At 28.8% G+C, this 18,001-nt stretch overlaps 1 protein-coding gene across 2 annotated transcripts in view; it reads left to right on the top strand.

Annotated features, from left to right (window-relative positions):
* LOC129958961 (tripeptidyl-peptidase 2-like) overlaps window positions 1-18,001 on the top strand; it is a 100,806-nt gene that overhangs the window by 45,031 nt on the left and 37,774 nt on the right. For both annotated transcript variants that reach the window (XM_056071718.1, XM_056071716.1), the window contains exons 6-13: window positions 4,769-4,866; window positions 9,814-9,879; window positions 11,019-11,173; window positions 12,012-12,085; window positions 12,750-12,880; window positions 12,960-13,059; window positions 15,966-16,099; window positions 16,566-16,696. In XM_056071718.1, coding sequence (XP_055927693.1) covers window positions 4,769-4,866; window positions 9,814-9,879; window positions 11,019-11,173; window positions 12,012-12,085; window positions 12,750-12,880; window positions 12,960-13,059; window positions 15,966-16,099; window positions 16,566-16,696 — 889 coding nt within the window. The remainder of the gene's footprint in view (window positions 1-4,768; window positions 4,867-9,813; window positions 9,880-11,018; window positions 11,174-12,011; window positions 12,086-12,749; window positions 12,881-12,959; window positions 13,060-15,965; window positions 16,100-16,565; window positions 16,697-18,001) is intronic.

Raw genomic sequence — 18,001 nt, 5'->3', positions numbered from 1 at the left:
AAAGACTTTCTTCCAGTTTAGATAGATTAAAAGAAATTTTATTTAAAAAAAAATATTCAAAGTACAAATTATAAGATATACGTAGGAAACACAAACAAATAAATGACGCAGAAAGCAAAACAATAGTTTAAAAGTCTATCAGAAATAATAAGTGAAGTGAGAGATTTTTAGACTGTTGGCCATTAAAGTCAGTTCATAAGGACTGGTGCTTAATGATATTTCTCAACAAGACGGTTGTTTTCATCACTTATGAACCATATTGGATGTCGTAGTCTGCTTATTTCTGATGATACTTTTTAGTCATTGTAATTTATTTCTGTTGTCGGAATTTGGAAATGCCAAGAGACTGTCTGTGGGTAATTGAATGGCTTTTTCAACGCAGTTATTATTGGATTATAAATTGAAACGAAGTTATGAAGGAAAGGAACCGTGATGTGAAATAAAAAAAATTTCTCTACCCATTTTGACTTATTTGAGACTTTTGACACTACTTCATAGGTGCTTCTGCCGTTTTCCCCGTTCTCCCACTTCTCTTGCCTAGTGTTTAAATTTGAGATTTCGGATAAGACGGTGATTTAGGAAGACAGAAAGAATTTCCTTTGCCTAATTGGTCTGTGCATTCGCTACTCAAGTGCTCAAGGCTTGAGCCATCTTAGATGTATATGCTTATAGAGATTCAAGATGTGGAGTATTTCAAGATTAAGGATATCCATCAACAGCAACTATCAATCCATATTTTGATTAGTGTTTGTTGTGCAGAAGCTGCTTTAATAAGCATTTTTGACAAGGATTTCTGCTTAGAGTTTTAGATCCCTCACTATTCCTACTTACTCCATAGGATGAAAGGCCGAAGTGGAGCCAGTGTTAAAAAAGAAACTGAATTTTCAATACATCTTGAACACATTTAAAATCTTTGAAGCATATAAAATAAAAATTAAACTTTGAAACATCGGAAATTCTACACAAACGTTAAATCTTGTAATTCTATTGATTACTTCATAAAACACAAATGACACAACAAAACAACCAGAGAACATCAAAAATACACTAACACGAAAAAAAAACGCTGCATTAAGTAAACGAGATTCAAAAAAGCATTAACATTAAATATAAGATTTTTAAAAAGGTAGTTTAAAGCCTCTAATGAGACAAAATTCGTCTGTACAAAGACTTCAATAATAGCTTCACAAAATCGAAACAATATAATAACATTATAAATGGGTCCATTCCGAACATGAATATTTCCTTAACAACCCTCTAATTGTACTAAAAACGCATATGTGACATATGATGGAACTGTGGCAGATTCAACTGATCTGTAGGTAACGAAATTCAAGATTTTGTCAATTTTAAAATAACAGTAATAAAAATGAAAGATGTTCAATAAGAGCAAATCAATGATTTGAAAGCAATAAGTAAAAGGATAGTTAAAAAAAATGGGGCATATCCGTGATTAAGCCTCAGTATTAGATAATAGATAAAACCAAAATCCTAAAATAAATATAAGGATGATGAAAAATTTTAAGATTTTTAGTGTGACGAATAAAAATATAAGGGCAGATTAGCTGAATAACTCCCCCCGCCCTCAATCTTTCACATATGATGTTGATAATATTAAAAACCTCGTTCATTTTTTAATTGAAATTATATTTTGTAGATTTTCCATAACCAAAAGGAGGTTGCAGGTTGTTTTTTTTTAAGTGTTGGCCTCGCTTACAGTGAGCAACCAAAAGTATGATTATCTGCATCTGTGCCATTTAATTTATTTCATGCAATCTATGTAGATAAAAGGGGAATGGACTGTGCTCATTTAGATATTAAATTATCCTTCACTCAGCCTGACCAGGAAACCGGGAATCGTCGGGGAATTCCTTGAGGTCGGAGAACAGTCAGGGAAATTTATTATGAAATTGAATTTTTTTATGTATATAAATTGGTCATTTTTATCGAGCATGATAATTCGCAGGTATTTTTTTTTATAAGTAGAGTGAAACAACGTTGGCAACTAATGAAAACCAAACTTTTATTGATAGTCTAAAACAAACTATGGAAGAGAAAGATTAACCACCTTTTCTAATTTATTGCATATATGTATAAAAATATTTTTGCTGAAAGTTTTTGTTTCTTTTATTTTTCAGAAAGACAAATTATCGATATGATTAGTAAAAATAATTTTGCGTACTATAGGAAAAGGCAGTCTAACTAAAACCCAACTCGTGTTGCTGTTATGATTTTAAACTGTAATGGATCTCTTTTATTTAAAAATATATATATGGAGCTAACCCGCCCCCCCCCCCCGTTTTCTCCCTTCGAACGTTAAATGAATCATACCACATGTTACGAGAGCAAATGTATGAATTTTGGCTATTAGTATTCAAAACTGGTTGTAAAATATTGACACATTATTATAACTCCAAAGCAATTTATTTTATTTAAATAAGTATTTTAGAATTTAAAATTTTTAATAATATTAAACGCCAGAACTTAATTTGTTTCGTACATTATACGTGTCTCTTGTAATTTTTTCAAAAAAAAAAAAAAAATTAAAAAACAGAAGGGCAACATTTTTTCATACAGTTTGATGTATATGAAACGGTTTGTAACAAAAATTTGCAAAATTCATTTACACTATCTTTTTTGAAATTTATAACTCTAACATTTTTCTTTTTATGCAATAAAGAAAAAAAATTGATAAGGACAGTTTTTCCATTTTTTTTCTCTATTTAGCGGGTTAAGCATTGCGCCATCGTGAAAGCAATTTTTTTTTTTTTTAAATAGTTGATGAGTTAAAAGTCAATGCAATTTTGATTTCAATGAAGAATTTTTCATATTTTGATGCAGAGATTTCATTTTGTATTGATAAATGATTTTTTTTTTTTCTGTTAGTAAAATTATTATTCAGTTCTGATTGGCATGTTGGTAAACAGTATGGATAAGGAAGATCCCACTGGAAGGAAACAAATAATTTCATTCTAAGCGCTCCGCCAATGTGCATATATTTTTGTACTACATTTTTCGTGAGTAAATTGAATATCGTTAGTAAATTTAATAGTTCTAAGATATGACTGGCTGGCTAAAGGTCAGTCTAAATAGGCATACATCTTCTGTTGGTTTATATATTAGCAAAAAAGGGAAGAGTTTTACATAATTGAAGCTTATCTAAAATTCATTTAGCAAAAAAAATTTAGGGTTTTTTTTTGGGGGGGGGGGGAGAATTAAATTTTATTTTACATTGATTTTAGTTAGAATAGTAGTTTAGAGTAGAATAATTTTTCAAATAAAGTTCAGTATATATTGTGCAATAATTAAAGAGAATAAAATGAAGCGTCATCCTTCTGAAGATAGTAATATCCAAAAATGTTTGAAAATTTCTTTAAAAACCTGGAAAAAGGGAAATTCGAACAGCAGAAATGTTGACCACTCTGTTGTAGTACTAAGAAAGAATCAGATGGACTGCAGCTGGATATTTTGTAGGTTTTTTCTTTCATTTAAGAAAATATATACTAAAATTTTTTCCAAGGTTTCTTTCATAATTTTATTTAATTCTAAATAGGATTCGATTTAATTTGTTTATTTAAAGAAATTGCGAATGGAATCGCATTAACCCTTCTTAGCCAATTATAGAATAAATGAAAGTTTTCAATCATTTATCACATTACCAGAGGAAGAAACAAAGCTATGTGTTCAGCTGTATATAAATTTGACCGTTTAACATATTGAATCGTGATGGTTTGACTATCGAGTAGTCACACGCTATGTTATTTGAAGATTCAGATGAATCAATGGATTTAGGTAGTGAATCTGATGTTCCTATAGTGATGCAGAGCTTGAAATTGTAGAAGTAACATAATCTGAATGTAGTGTATTGAGACTGAAGATGAAGATCGGAATCCGCATATACCTGAAATATCGTAGCAATACATTCAATGCATTACAAACTCGTGCTCATAACATTCTCAGAGATGCGAAACGGTCCAGCAGTATTATCCGAGAATGTCAAGGCAAATGTTGACACATTTTCTCTATACATCGGAAATGAAATTATCAATATAATTGTGCAGTTCTCTAAACAAAAGGGTTGGCATACAGTAAAAGTTTGTAATTAAACTCATCCCTATGGTACGCTCCGTATATGAACAGATACCGATGAAGTGGGAGTTCGTACTTTACTTGGATTGTTGATCCTGTTGCGACGATATTCATTGATGTATGATTTATGGTGAACAGATATTGAAACAACACGCCCTGTATGTTCAACTATAAGCCGCTTTTGATTCGCAAATCTTTTTTCCGCCCTTTGTTTTGATAATATAAATTGCTGAGATAAATGGAAAAGATTAGGTAGACTTGCTCCGCATCAAGGTGTGACAGATATATTTACAACGAACAGTAGGATGGATTTAAGCATGCCTTGTTAAAAGAAAATCATTCAGAAGAACATATTCTAAAAATTCAGAGTCGCCATTTTTGGTTTTGTTGATATTGGTGTTCTGGAAGGATAAACTATAATAAAATATATTTACTAATATCCTTTGTTTACTAATATCCTATTCGATTTATGTTGGAAATAGTCTTTTATATAAATTCTGAGAAGGCAGAAGAAAATTCTGTCATCCAGTGGAACGCTAGTAAACTGTTCTTGCAGCTAATTAGGTTCTAAGAATAGTATAGCTTGCACCACAAATGTGTATACTTATTCTAGAAGATAGCACTGTATTAGATTATTGTTTTATAATAGATAATACAGTAAATTTTATTTATGTTTTAGAGTTGTGATTGATACATCTGAAAAAGGTGATCTGGAGAATTGCAAACTTCTTGGTGTCTATTCAGAAACTTATGATTATGCAATGCTTACTCCTAATGGTAATTTTTCCCCTTCTTATATACTAGAAATATTTGTATGATATAAGCATTAATCATACAAAACTAATTTAAAATGAGATTTATCATTTTGTTGCATTTTCCCCAATTGTTTGTGCTGTTAATTTAGTAGAAAAAAATCTTTTCACTAGAAAAGTTTGTTTCATAGCGTATAAAAAGAAGTTTATTAAAGGCAAGTAAGGTAGGTAGATCAATTATGCATATTCTTTGAATTTTTTTAAAAAAATATGGTTAAAGGAAATTTTCAAACACTGTGATTGCAAAACTGGGCTAGATCTTCCATCCAAAACAACGGGTTGATCATCAGACTGACTAGAGTAGTAGAAAAGAAGATATGCAAGTCACAAAAGGACGAGATTTTGTTCTTTCAACTTAAATTACTACTTTGTTCAAAACATTCTAGTGAATGTAATTTCATGGCTACCATTAAAAAAAATAGCTAGATCCCAAGTTGTAACCAAGCAGATTTAATATTTCTTGAATTCCAGCTTTTGTTTAATATAAATTATGACCTTTGTTGTTTGTAACTGTTGTCAGTATCAATATGAGACATATTGATACTGAACACCCTCTGATAAAACTTAGTGCAGTGTATCAAAATAAGAGTGGATAATCTGAGTTATTTTTACTGAAAAGTTTGTAAAATTTTTCATTTCCAAATTCGGTCAGTGTCCGATATTATTAGCAGGTTGCGTAGCGTCACGAAAAGTGCTTAAATTTAAAAACCATTTTTAAGCACCTTAAAAATGCTTAATTTTGAGAAAAGGTCCTTAAAAAGTGCTTAATTTTCTCGTGAAGAACGAAGAAAGCTTTTCGTTTTGTCTTTTCCCCCACAAGTTGAATATAATTCGAAATCATAGTCGTAAAGGCTTGTTTACCGGATGTATCAAAAAAGAAAGTTAACAAAAGGGAAGAATTCGAAGAAGTATTCCAGGGGTTCCAGCAAATTTTAAGATAACCCTTAATGATTCTTCTTCTTTTCTGCTTCTTTTTCTTTTATGTTGAAGAAAACTTCAACAATGTACATTGCCATTTATTAAAATACTAGAAGGACAGCAGGAAATACGAACTTTGTCATACTTGTTGCGATTGGAAAAACGTTCGAACATCAATTTTTAATGTTTTAGATGTTGAATAATTTATTTAAGTTATTCTTAAGGGAAGTAACTATTTAAACTTTAATGTGTTGTTAAAGAAGAATATGCAAGTTGGTCCGATTAGCGTAAAATAAGAAAACTGAAAGATGAATTTGGTGCGCCAGAAAAATGTTTTGAACATGAGAGAAGCTGTTGTAAAAACGCTTACATATTCGATAATCTTTCTCGTTAATATGTCGTTTTGGAATAATCGCATGTACGACTTGTTACAGGTATTCAACTGCGCAAAATTGAATTGTAATTAATTTGGGTAGTCAGTCGTGTAAAATTTAGTATGATAAAAACTTTAAAGCCTTAAATTTTCAATTATCCTGATATCTTTCGTGGTGTGTTTTGAACGTCCCCATCTATTTGAAAAATTTTATTTGTTGGACCTTGACTAAGGAAAAAAGAACCTGCGGGATTTGGTACTTAAAAATTTTTTAAGAAATAAACAAAAATTATTCGAATGTTTTATTTTCCAGGGCTTACATTTTATCCTTTTATAACGACTTTTTTTTTTTTCCTTTTCCATTGGCACCTCTTCTAATATATAAAGGTTTGTCCTCAGCAACAAGCAACATAAGGCATTGAAATTAGGAGCATGAAATTTGGGAATTCATTTTGCGGGCATTAGAGGTCCACTAAGAACGAATTTCTCAAACTTTTAATTCGAAGTTTAATTAAAAAATAATAAAAGCAGAATTTTAATATATTTTCAGCATAACATCATAGCATATTATCCCACAAAAATTAATTTACCGCCGTTTTAAAAGCTACAAAAAATAACTTTTCAATTATAAAAATTTTGTTTGAATCAATGAATTTTTCTTTAGTTTTAATAATTTTTGATAAATTGGTTTTGGACACAGTTTATACAGATACGTAGTATAGAGAAAGTACAGTAATCGACAAAAAATTCGAACTCTAAATTTTGACTAATCGCCGTGTTTTAGACCACCCCGAGTTCGAAAATACATTGAGGGAAAATGTATGTCTGTTCATCTGTCAGTGACAAAGATTACTTGGTGACAAGAAATTCAGCTTTGTGACAAGTTTTTATTTCAATCTTTTGAGAACATGTCTAAAACACAAATTCTATTTTCGGATATTATTAACGGCATGCCAGAGACTAACCTCCAAATAACTCATCAAGTATGACAAGATATATATTCAGTAAAAATGCTAAATTCAAAGTATTTCGTAACTATAGTAAGCCCCTGCCATGTAAGGCATTCTCTAGCATGATATGTTTATGAAAGAGTATGCGAAAAGTATTTGGAGAGACTGTACCCGCTGGTTATTATAATAATGTTCGAAATAATATCATTGCTTCCTAAAATCGTTGAATCACTTTATTCTGTAGCTGTTAAATTTGAGATAAAAGAAAGAAAAACACGTTCTTTTCTTTTATGGAAGATTTTAAAGAAGTTATTGAATAAAATTCTTTATTCCATGAGTTTTGTAAAATTTGGAAACCTTGGCTTCTTAAATATAAATACTTTTTTAAAAAAAATGCTTCAACTTGTATTTTTATTTTCTCATTTACACAATATAGAGAAAGATTCGAGATTTTGACGAATCGCCACGTTTCAAATCTCTTTGAATTCGAAAGATATATTTTCGGAAATGTCTGTCTCGCTGTGAAAAAGTTAACTCAAAAACCCTTTCAGTTAGACGGATGAAATTTGATATACCCCCTTTACACCAAATTTGCAGATTTCTGTCATTTCTTTCGAGCAACATATGTTTAGAGGAAGTCTGTTCATCTGTGAGGCTGTTCGAATATAAGTTAGCATGATAACTACAAAAGGAAGAGAACTAGACAGATAAAATTTGGCACACAGATTTAAAATCTATAGTATAGACATGTATCATGTTCTGAGCCAAATCAGTAAGGGGTTCATCGTCTGTTGGTCTGTAACTTTCAGAAACGTATAAAGGCAATAACTCCAAAATGCAATGTCTTAAATATAACAAGTTTGGTATGTAATTTTGTGACTAAAAGCGTAGTTTTGAGCTAAATTTTTGTCTTAATCAATTAAGAAGAATGCGTCTAAAACCAAATTCGCTTTTCGGTTACTTTCAACCGTATATCAGGGATTAATCGCCAAAACACCTGCCAAAGATCACATGACAGAATTAGCAAAAATGTTTTATTCGTTAATATTTTGTAACTATTGTACGGTAATGGCATGCAAGACATTTTCTGGCATTATGTGAGTAAGTTTTAGTGAAACAATTCCGATTATTTATTTTCATTTTGCTTCTAACTATAGAGCGTGTTTTTTTACTTCATGAATTTGTTTCCATTATTTATGGAAACCACGGCTTGCTAAAGCATTTTTATTTCTTCCTAAAATATATATAACATATCTTCTGTAATTCTCTTAAGCAAGAATCTTTGCTTATAGGTTAAAAGGCAGGTTTTTTTTTAAACTTTAGGAACGTCAAAAGTTCAAAGAAGGCTTTTATTAAACTTCCGATTAGACAATTCCTTTTTAGTCTGATCATTTGTGAACGCTGCTATTATTTTCTATTAAAAATTATCTTAAAAATTTTATTTAGAACATGGCATTGTTTTATCATCAATTTCATCACATTTTTGCCAATCGTACGTTGATAGCTATAGAAATGCTTTAGTTCTTAGCTTTATGAGATTGCAAAGAAAATTACTAAATAGAATGAGTTAGTGCAGGAAGAAATTTGCTCTTTCCATACCAGTCATATTGCATCTTACTTGTTTTTGCATATATAAAAATCATATACAAAATTTTCGATCATGCTACACTTCTATATCAATATCGGCATTTTCAGAAATATTTTATCTATATAAATGAATTAGTAACTTATTAACTTTAAGAAATGTTGAAAAAGATCACAAATCTTTATTGTTAATCTGATAATACACGACTTAATTTTTTATTATTGATAGTGTTTTTCATTTTTATGATAAATTTTTGGTTTTTGTCAAAATTAAAAAAAAAGCATAATTTTGCAATAAAAGACGTTGTGCAAATACAGAAATAAATATTAAAATGCAAAGAATAAGCATTTCAAATTAATTGTTAAAAGTTTTTCAGTGAAAACTATGTATTATTATAAAACAGAAAAAAAATATCCTATAGTTAGGAAATACGCAGTTTGTTATGAGTACTTGTATAAAAAATGTTTTTTAAGGTGCTTAAATTTTGTAGCAGTTTTATGCTACTCGCCCTGATCAAATTTTAGCATGTATGTATATCACTTTTTATTTGATCTGAACGGTAAAGGAATAGATGAAAAATAGCTTTAAAAAAAAAAGACTGTCCCTCTTGCCTACAACTATAATGAAAATATTAAACTTCTTATATTTTTAACCGGGAAAGCAACTTTTAACAATCTTAAAATAACAAAAGAGCTTTTCTGCTATTAAAACAAGAACAAAAAAACATTTTCTCTAATATTTAAATTTCTGGAAAGGGATTTATACTTACCTTAACGTTTGTCAATTTTGCATATTTTTGCATTAATTATTGTATGTTTTTATATTAAGTTCTGCAATTCAATAAATGATTAATTTTAAAAGTGTTATATATTAGCTTAGAAGATCAGAATAAATTTTTGATGTAATTGGTTTTCTTTTTATCCCACCTTATTTTGATAATAATTTGCTTATTGAAATGTCATTAAAAATGTATTGTCAGCATTAAATTCTTCAAGCACTGTTTTTTTAAAGTATGCTTTTATTGTTATCCTAATGAGTAACGAGAAATTATATTAACTGTCTTTTTGCTTTGTTTTTCAACTTTAGATAGATTGAATTATTGTGTGAACATATATGAAGATGGCGACCTTCTGGAAATCGTTAGCATGTCAAGTAATTTCGCTTTTTATTTTAAAAATAATTGTATGGTTCATGTAAATCTCTTTAGTGTAAAGCGTCTATTAAATTTCTGTTTTGTTCTTATGTTTTATATACATTTATAATATATGAAAGGCTTTACAATACTTACATTTTGTGCTGATTTTTTGTGCTTTAATTCCTCGATTTTATCTTATTTGACTGAATAAGGAGTTAAAGGTTCCTGCATTAAAGTTTAAACAAATTATAACCCTAGTTAAAATTAATCCTTGATATAACATCACTGTTCTTTGTTGTACTTTAATTTCACTGGAAAGTGAAGTTTCCATGAAAACTTGTACCCTTTTTGTACTTGTACTTTTGTTAGCTTGCTTAAGAGATTTCAGTATAATGATTTGGTGTCATCCAAAGATGGGACAATTAATCTGTCGAATATTCCTTTCTGAGTAAATCATAATTTTATTCATTTATACTTTAAAGCAAATCTTTCACCACCTCAGAAGAATTTAGCTCGACTTTAAAGAGTATTTTTATTGAATCCGAATGGTTTCGCTTTTATCACGTTTTTATTGATTCATTATAACAATAAATACCAGACAAATTTATTTCTTTCATAGTTCTTCACAGTCATGATTTAGTTATTTAAAGCTCCTACAACATCATGTACCTAAATTGTTGTGTTTTGGGTTCTTGAAATATTAGATTCACTTACATTTTACTTGAACTTTGAGTTATTTGCAGAAAGCATACAATATTTATTTTGCCGACTAAGAATAATATGACGGCATAATGCACGGCATACACGCATCAATTTCAGCATCGTTGAGCACACATTTAAAAAGCTCTCGCGAAACCTTATATTTACTCGAATTCGGTTTACAGTAGCACACAACCTGTAAACACCACATAAACCATCTGCAGAAAAGGATCCTTTTTATTCGCTTTAAATAGACATATATAATTAATATTAATTTATTATTTTGTAGGAAACACCGTTCCTATTAGCATATTATTCCGTATTGATTGTTTCTAAACTTTATATTATGTGCAAAAATTTTATGTTCTAATAGATTTAGTTCATTTTTTCTCAACCAGTGTAATATGCCGTATTATATAATTTCAACTTATATATATATTTGAATTACTTATTTCAGCTGGCCATGGAACACATGTTGCTAGTATTGCTGCTGCATATTTTCCGGATGAACCAAACAAAAATGGAGTTGCACCTGGTGCACAAATTGTCAGTATTGGTATTGGAGACTTGCGATTGGCATCAATGGAAACTGGTGCATCTTTGACTCGTGGAGTAATTACTTTTCCTACTACTCTTTTGAAAAAATTAATATCCTTACATGTGAATAAAGTTTTCGCATTGTAAATTATTTGTCTAACTTTAAGAGTGTTTTAATTTTAAATATTATTAGTGATGTTCTTTAACTGAAATATTTGTTATCTTTATAATTTTCTATATATTCTTATGTTGTGGTATATATCTGGATTAATTTTCTGTATTTCTCTATTATTAGGAATTGCATTAGAATATTAATTAATTTGATCGCTATTAAGTGCAAAAAGAAAAAAATTGGTAACTCTGTTTAGTTATTTTATTATTTATTTATTTTTTGTGCTATTAAATGTATATGAAAATTTTCAATTTATTATTCAATATTAACAATTGCGAATGTTTTCCTAATTTCAAGAAAATGAAAAGGATGGATTAAAATTTAAAATTTAAAAAAATAGCTAGTGAATAAGCGGGAAATTTTCTTCTGTAGTCTAAGAAATAATTGCTTCACTTTAAATTATTTTATTTTGTAGATATGAAGATATTTATTTTTGTAAATTTGTAAACTATTACTATTTAAAGATCTTTCGTATATAAAAATATTTTTATTACATTAATACTTTATTCACATTTACGAATAATTTTGATAAAGTGGAATATTTCCCGCTACCTTTTAGACTTTTCTAAAGTACCTGATAATGCTTTATAATATTGAACTCATCACTAATACTGTTGTTTATGTAATCAAATGTTTATATTTTCTGTGTCCTTAGAGAAAATTTTTATGAATCGTGTAATATTTATATAATTACTTTCTTTAAAAAAATCTTTAAAATGATCTAATCTTTAAATCTTCTAGTTGATCAGAGTGATTAAAAGTAAATGTGACATCATTAATATGAGTTATGGAGAGCAATCTAACTGGTGTGGGGGGTAAGTATTTTCTTGAATGTTTTTATTTTGCTCGTTGAAATTCATTTGATCTTAATAATCATTTAAAAGCTTTTTACACATGTTATGTTTTTACCTATAAAACTTATTCATGAAAATATTGTTCTTTTGTTAAATTGCTGAGAAAGTTTGCAGGTCTTTTTTCTGGTTCTCTTTTCCCTTTTATCATTTCGTAATTGCTCTAAATGTTTCAATGTTAAGATAATGGTTCATGTTAGCAAGAATAAAGTCTTTATCTATTGCTCTCATAAACGTTCCTTAAATATCGACTTCATTTCAAAAGCGTTTTTATGTAATTTTCTAGTTTATAAACCCTCTAATAATTCAATCCTGACAATAGCATTTGTACCATTTTGCGAACTTTGTAACCTCTGTATTCATTCTACATCATCACTTTGTTTTTATAATTAGTTTCTGCATTAGATTTAAAAATCAATTCCTTTCATCAAAAATTATGCAAATGGAAATTAGAAATAAAAAGTTTTTATATCCGACCATCTATTAGATATAGAAACATAATTAAAATGTACAGCATTGAAAAGTTCATTGTCATCTTTAAAAAAAATTGCTAATAAATGCTTTTAAAACTGTAAAACTTTTAGCTTAAAATGCTAAAAAAAATTTATTTTAATTATCTTTTTAACAGAAGAATACTGGAACATATACATCAGATTGTCGATAAGCATGGTGTAATAATGGTATCTAGTGCAGGAAACCGTGGCCCAGCTTTATCTACTGTTGGAACTCCTCCTATTACTCCTACTGATTGCATCATAGGTAAGTTTGCGATGAGTTTTAATCTTATTTTTTTTCCCTCGGAATTCATTTTTATTTAAAGTTGGTTCTTTTTATTCAGGTGTGGGAGCCTATGTGTCTCCTGATATGATGATAGCTGAATATTCTCTTCGCGATAAAATGCCTGGCTTGGGTTATACATGGACATCCCGTGGACCTGGGTATGCAATTTACTTTTTAAAAAACTTGAAATTTCATGTATATGATTTTTTTAAGAAAAATAAGAACGTCTTGAAATTACACATTATTTTCCATTATCTGAAATAATTATACCTCAGTTTTAAATCTACATTTGTCATTAAAAGAAGTAATTTTAAAATTTCAAACGTATTATTATCGAAAAATAAAGTTTGAAAGGATGCCTAAAAAGCGATTTAAATTGCATTTATATTGAACTGTCTTTGACACTTTTGTGTGTTTCATTTGATAAACATTCTGGTGAGGTATTGCTTCATACACATCTATTAAACTCAAATGTTCATATCTCAAGTATTCAGAAGGTTCTGTTGTACATAAAATAAATCATAATAGTATTTGCTTAATTTCATGTATTCCAATAATTAAGTTAGAATTCTACTGTGATTATGAAAATTCTTGATTTTTCCTCCTTTATCAGCTTAAAAATTTAAGTATATTAGTAACTTAAAACTTCCTTGGTTTTAACTTTCACCTTTATTTTTGACTCTTGAAATAACAGAAGACAGAAATTACATTTCATTAAGATGGGAAAATTTCACAAATTTGCTAATTAAATAAGATTATTTACTTTTTTTTTTCTTGCTTATCTGATTAGAAACTGTGCACAAAGTTTGAATTTTTTTTTTTTTTTTTTTTTTTTTTTTTTTTTTTTTGATTAATACTAAAATTTATTCTATACTGGGTGGGCTCTCGCTTCGTATCTGGAAAAATGTATAATCAAAATTTTTTCTTTCCTGCCTCCCGTCACATGACGATCTTTTCTGATCAACCTTACATATTGAGCTGTAGTAGCAACAGAAGGAATCATCAAAATGCATCCTTCAATAATTAATGTGTGAATTTTTAAAAATAGTTTCAGAATCATTGTTGAATATGTATGTATAGTTTTAAATGCTACTATTTGGACAATGTCACAAATAACAATTTTAAAATAATGCTGTGTTATTGAGGAAATGAGTATTATAATACATATTATAATGTTCTGTACCTTATAATATGTATCTTTTAATCCTTCCTGCTGCAGTGTTGCATATTTACACCACTTAAGCATCTGTTGAAATCATTGCTGTTGCAGCCTATCCCAAATCTCAGTTCGCGTCTGACTATAATTTATTCTTTTTAATGGTGAAATATAGGTTTCAGGCTCTAGTGTAGTTGTAGGAAATTACTATTACTGAGATAAATATCATTAATTCTTTCTGTTATATTTATCTTTAGATACCTTGTTATATTTTTAAATTGGCATACGACTATTGAAGATTTTTAAGACGTTTTTCTTCGAAATTACTTTTGTGCTATTCTGACCCTTTCTATTTGTGTGCCATCTGACTCAGAATTCGAATCTAGCATCGTTTCCCCAAGCTTGTTACATAATGATTATTATAAATGCCATAAAATAGCAAAATCTCTGATTTATTTTTAGAAATTAAATTTTTAACTATACATTTTTAGCTCGCTAAGTACTGAAATGAATAATGAATCTTGATAGTCGCACGTCTATAGTTATTTATAATTTCTTCCCCTAGTACAATGGTTTAAAATCATGATTCCATCTAAGATCGCATACAATAATAGTGGGTTTGCAAGAATTTTGTCTTCCACATTTTCAAGATTTTTCAATTAAAAGTATTCAAGAAACCATCTGAATTACAAGAAAATTTATTGAATTTTTTAAATTTATTATTTGTTGTATTTCGTCTTATTTTTAAAGGTTGTGCTCACAAAATAATTAATTTTAAATTTTATATTTTTTTTTTTTTTTTTTTTTTTGAAACAATTTTCAATACTAGTCACAGATTTATCTCTGAACTAAAATTTTGACTTTTTCCATTTTATATATAATATTCAAATTTTCAATTGTAGAAAACTTTTGTTATTTAATTTTATGAGAATATTCATATCATGTCTTCTAATGCAGCATGACCACTTTTGGCTGTTGTGCCATAAAAATCCAATCCAATCTATGAAGGCATTTCCATTTTACCCGAATCAATTGGTTTTCAACTTGTTACACACATAAAAGTATTTTTAAAACAAGGCATTTTCTGTTTAAAAAAAATTGTCAATACTGAAAGCATTTCAGAATTATATATTGCATCATCTCGTCAAATTCCTCCCAGTTGCAGTGTAAAATATTGTCGCAACTGTGAAATATAATATTAAATCAATTACCTCGGCTCGAACTAAATTTCTTCTTTCTGGTGACACTACTGTCCAGTCTATAGCTTTATCCCTTCAAGGCGAAGGTTAAACAATCTGGGGAATCCAATACTAATTCCAAGATCAGCTCATCCACAGCAACCTTAGAGAATATATTAGAATATGAATACTTAAGACTCACCAGAAGTTATTCCTCCATTCTCTACCTTATCTAAAAAGGAAAAGATTTGAATTCTTAGTTTGCTTACATAGTTTTTTAACATTTTATCTACATCTCTGTAAATATGCTTGTTCTTGCCCATGGAAAATTCATTATTCTAACAAAATATAAAAACTTGTAGTATTCTTGCACCTTTTTTTACCTTTTAAGCTTTTTTTTTTTTTTTTTACTTAAAATATTTTTTTTTTTTTTGAAAGATTATTTGGATTAAGAGATTTAGGATAAAAGATGGGTTACATGCACAATTAAATGAAGTATTGGTTTAGTTTAAGTATTCAAAAAAACGTTCTGGATTGCTGGTGAACACTGATCTTATATATGATATATCCTTAGTCAGCATACAATCATGGCTAAAAAATGTATAATGATCTAATTTAGTGTATTTTCTCAAATCTTCAGGAGGATTTGAGACAAACTATAGTGTTTTAATTTTTCAAGTTGTTTTTTCAATAGTATATGTACTCTTCTTTATTGATTGTTATATTTTAGAATGCATGGAGCCTTGGCTGTAAGCGTTTGTGCTCCTGGTGGTGCTATTACATCTGTGCCAAACTGGACTTTGCGAGGAGCACAGTTGATGAATGGAACATCAATGAGTGCTCCGCATGTTGCTGGTTGTGTTGGTAAGATACTATTTTAGAGATTGAATAGGAATCTTAAAATTCATACATTTAATTGAATTTTGACCGTTTATTGAAAAGCTTTTTTTTTAATAAGTGTATTATCTTTTGGCAAATACTGAAAGAAATTGAATTTCATATATACTACATTGTGTTTTTACTCTATTATACTTAGAATGAGAGCATTTTTCCTTTCAAATAATAAATTCTTTCATAATAAATTCTGCAATATACTTTCTAAGAATCTCATTTAAAAATAGTCTTAAAAGTTATAAACTATACTTGAATTTTTTAAAAGTAGTTTGCATATTTTTATTGGAATTAAATATTAAAATTTAATATGAAATGAAGAATTTTGTTAATTTAAATTTCAGGCAGTTTAATGAAAAAATGCTTTATAACTTTGTTATTAATACCATACAAAAATATTCCATATTTGACAATAGCTCCTTTAATATTTTTACCTTAGGTATTTTATTATCTGGAATGAAACAACAAAATATTCCATATTCACCGTACAGTGTTCGCCGAGCTATTGAAAATACTGCTTTAAAAGTCAGTACCTGGGAAGCATTTGGTATGGGACATGGTTTAATTCAGGTATTGTACTTTTTTTCAAAGAGAAATGAATTACATTTAGATTTAGAATAATTACGCGAATATTTACATTGAATTTTAAAAAAATATATTGGTTGAAAATTCTGTGTTATTAAGGAAGAAGTCACAGGGAGGCTGAAAATGGTTTGAAATTGTGTTATGTTCATGTTACAAAAAATATGCTATTTTATTGTAATACTCTAATCGTTCAAAATTTACAACTTGGAGCTTAATAATGGTAAGCAATAGAAGAGGTGTTTTTTTTTGTTGGTAAAAATATTGATTTTGCCTGTGCAAAATCAGCAACAGAAAATATAAATATTTCCTGTTGTTGCTGGTAATCAGTAATGGAATATCAGCATGACAACCTACTACAACAATGTATAGTGATCAAATTCCTTTGGACAGATCCTGAATGGAGGCATTCAGAATATCTGCCTTGAAGGAAGCTGCGACTTGCCAGGGTACTCAACAAATTGATGGTGCCATTTTCTTGGGATAGGAAGGGGTCTCGAATATAAAGAAACTTTTATCAAAGAACAGTACAGATTTATCTTACAAAGAAGCTAGAGTTGTTCATGATACACTTCATAAATATTCATATCTCCAGAGTGCATAAATGACATTTTGGAAGAATGATCAATTATGACGAATATTAGTGTCAGGACTCTCTTGCTGTACTTACTGCTCTATTGTAATCAGATTTCTCTCTATTTGAATGACTGAAAGGTTTATTTACTTTGGAAACAGTTTCCAGATTGTGCTGGTATTTAAAAAACGTGGTAAAATTATTGAACTTAAGAATTTTACAAATGTGCATTTGTAAAATGGACTAAAAAATGTCATCAATTCCATAAAGAAAATGTATCTACACTGAGTTCCAATGGATCTGTACCAAATATCATTTCTTTAATGCTGACCATTACTGAGCTCAGTTGCATGTTATATTTTGGCCAATATACTTTTGTTATCGAATGGCTATATCTGTAAATTTAGAAATGTAATGCTTGATTATGAAGTTTACAGAAGTGCTAGATTGCATGAAGTTAATTTTTCAATTGTATAATTATCTCGTTCATTTAAATAATTGAAAATCACACACATCGTTTTACAAATAGTATAACTGTTTAACAAAATAACTGTTTCATCTATCATATCTATTGTTTTTGTATTTCACTATTGCAAGTACAACTTGTAGTATTCTGTGTTCGATAGTTTTGATTAAATGAATTAATGTGTAGGTGCTCTCATTTTTTAGCTAAATTTGTTTAATGTACCTTGTTTTAAGTTTTCTGCTAATCATATTCT

The sequence above is a fragment of the Argiope bruennichi genome, chromosome X1 (genome assembly GCF_947563725.1).
Source record: "Argiope bruennichi chromosome X1, qqArgBrue1.1, whole genome shotgun sequence".
In the NCBI taxonomy this organism is placed as follows: Eukaryota; Metazoa; Arthropoda; class Arachnida; order Araneae; family Araneidae; genus Argiope; species Argiope bruennichi.
The sequence above is the reverse complement of the archived record's forward strand: the minus strand, read 5'-3'. Positions and strand labels throughout refer to the sequence as shown.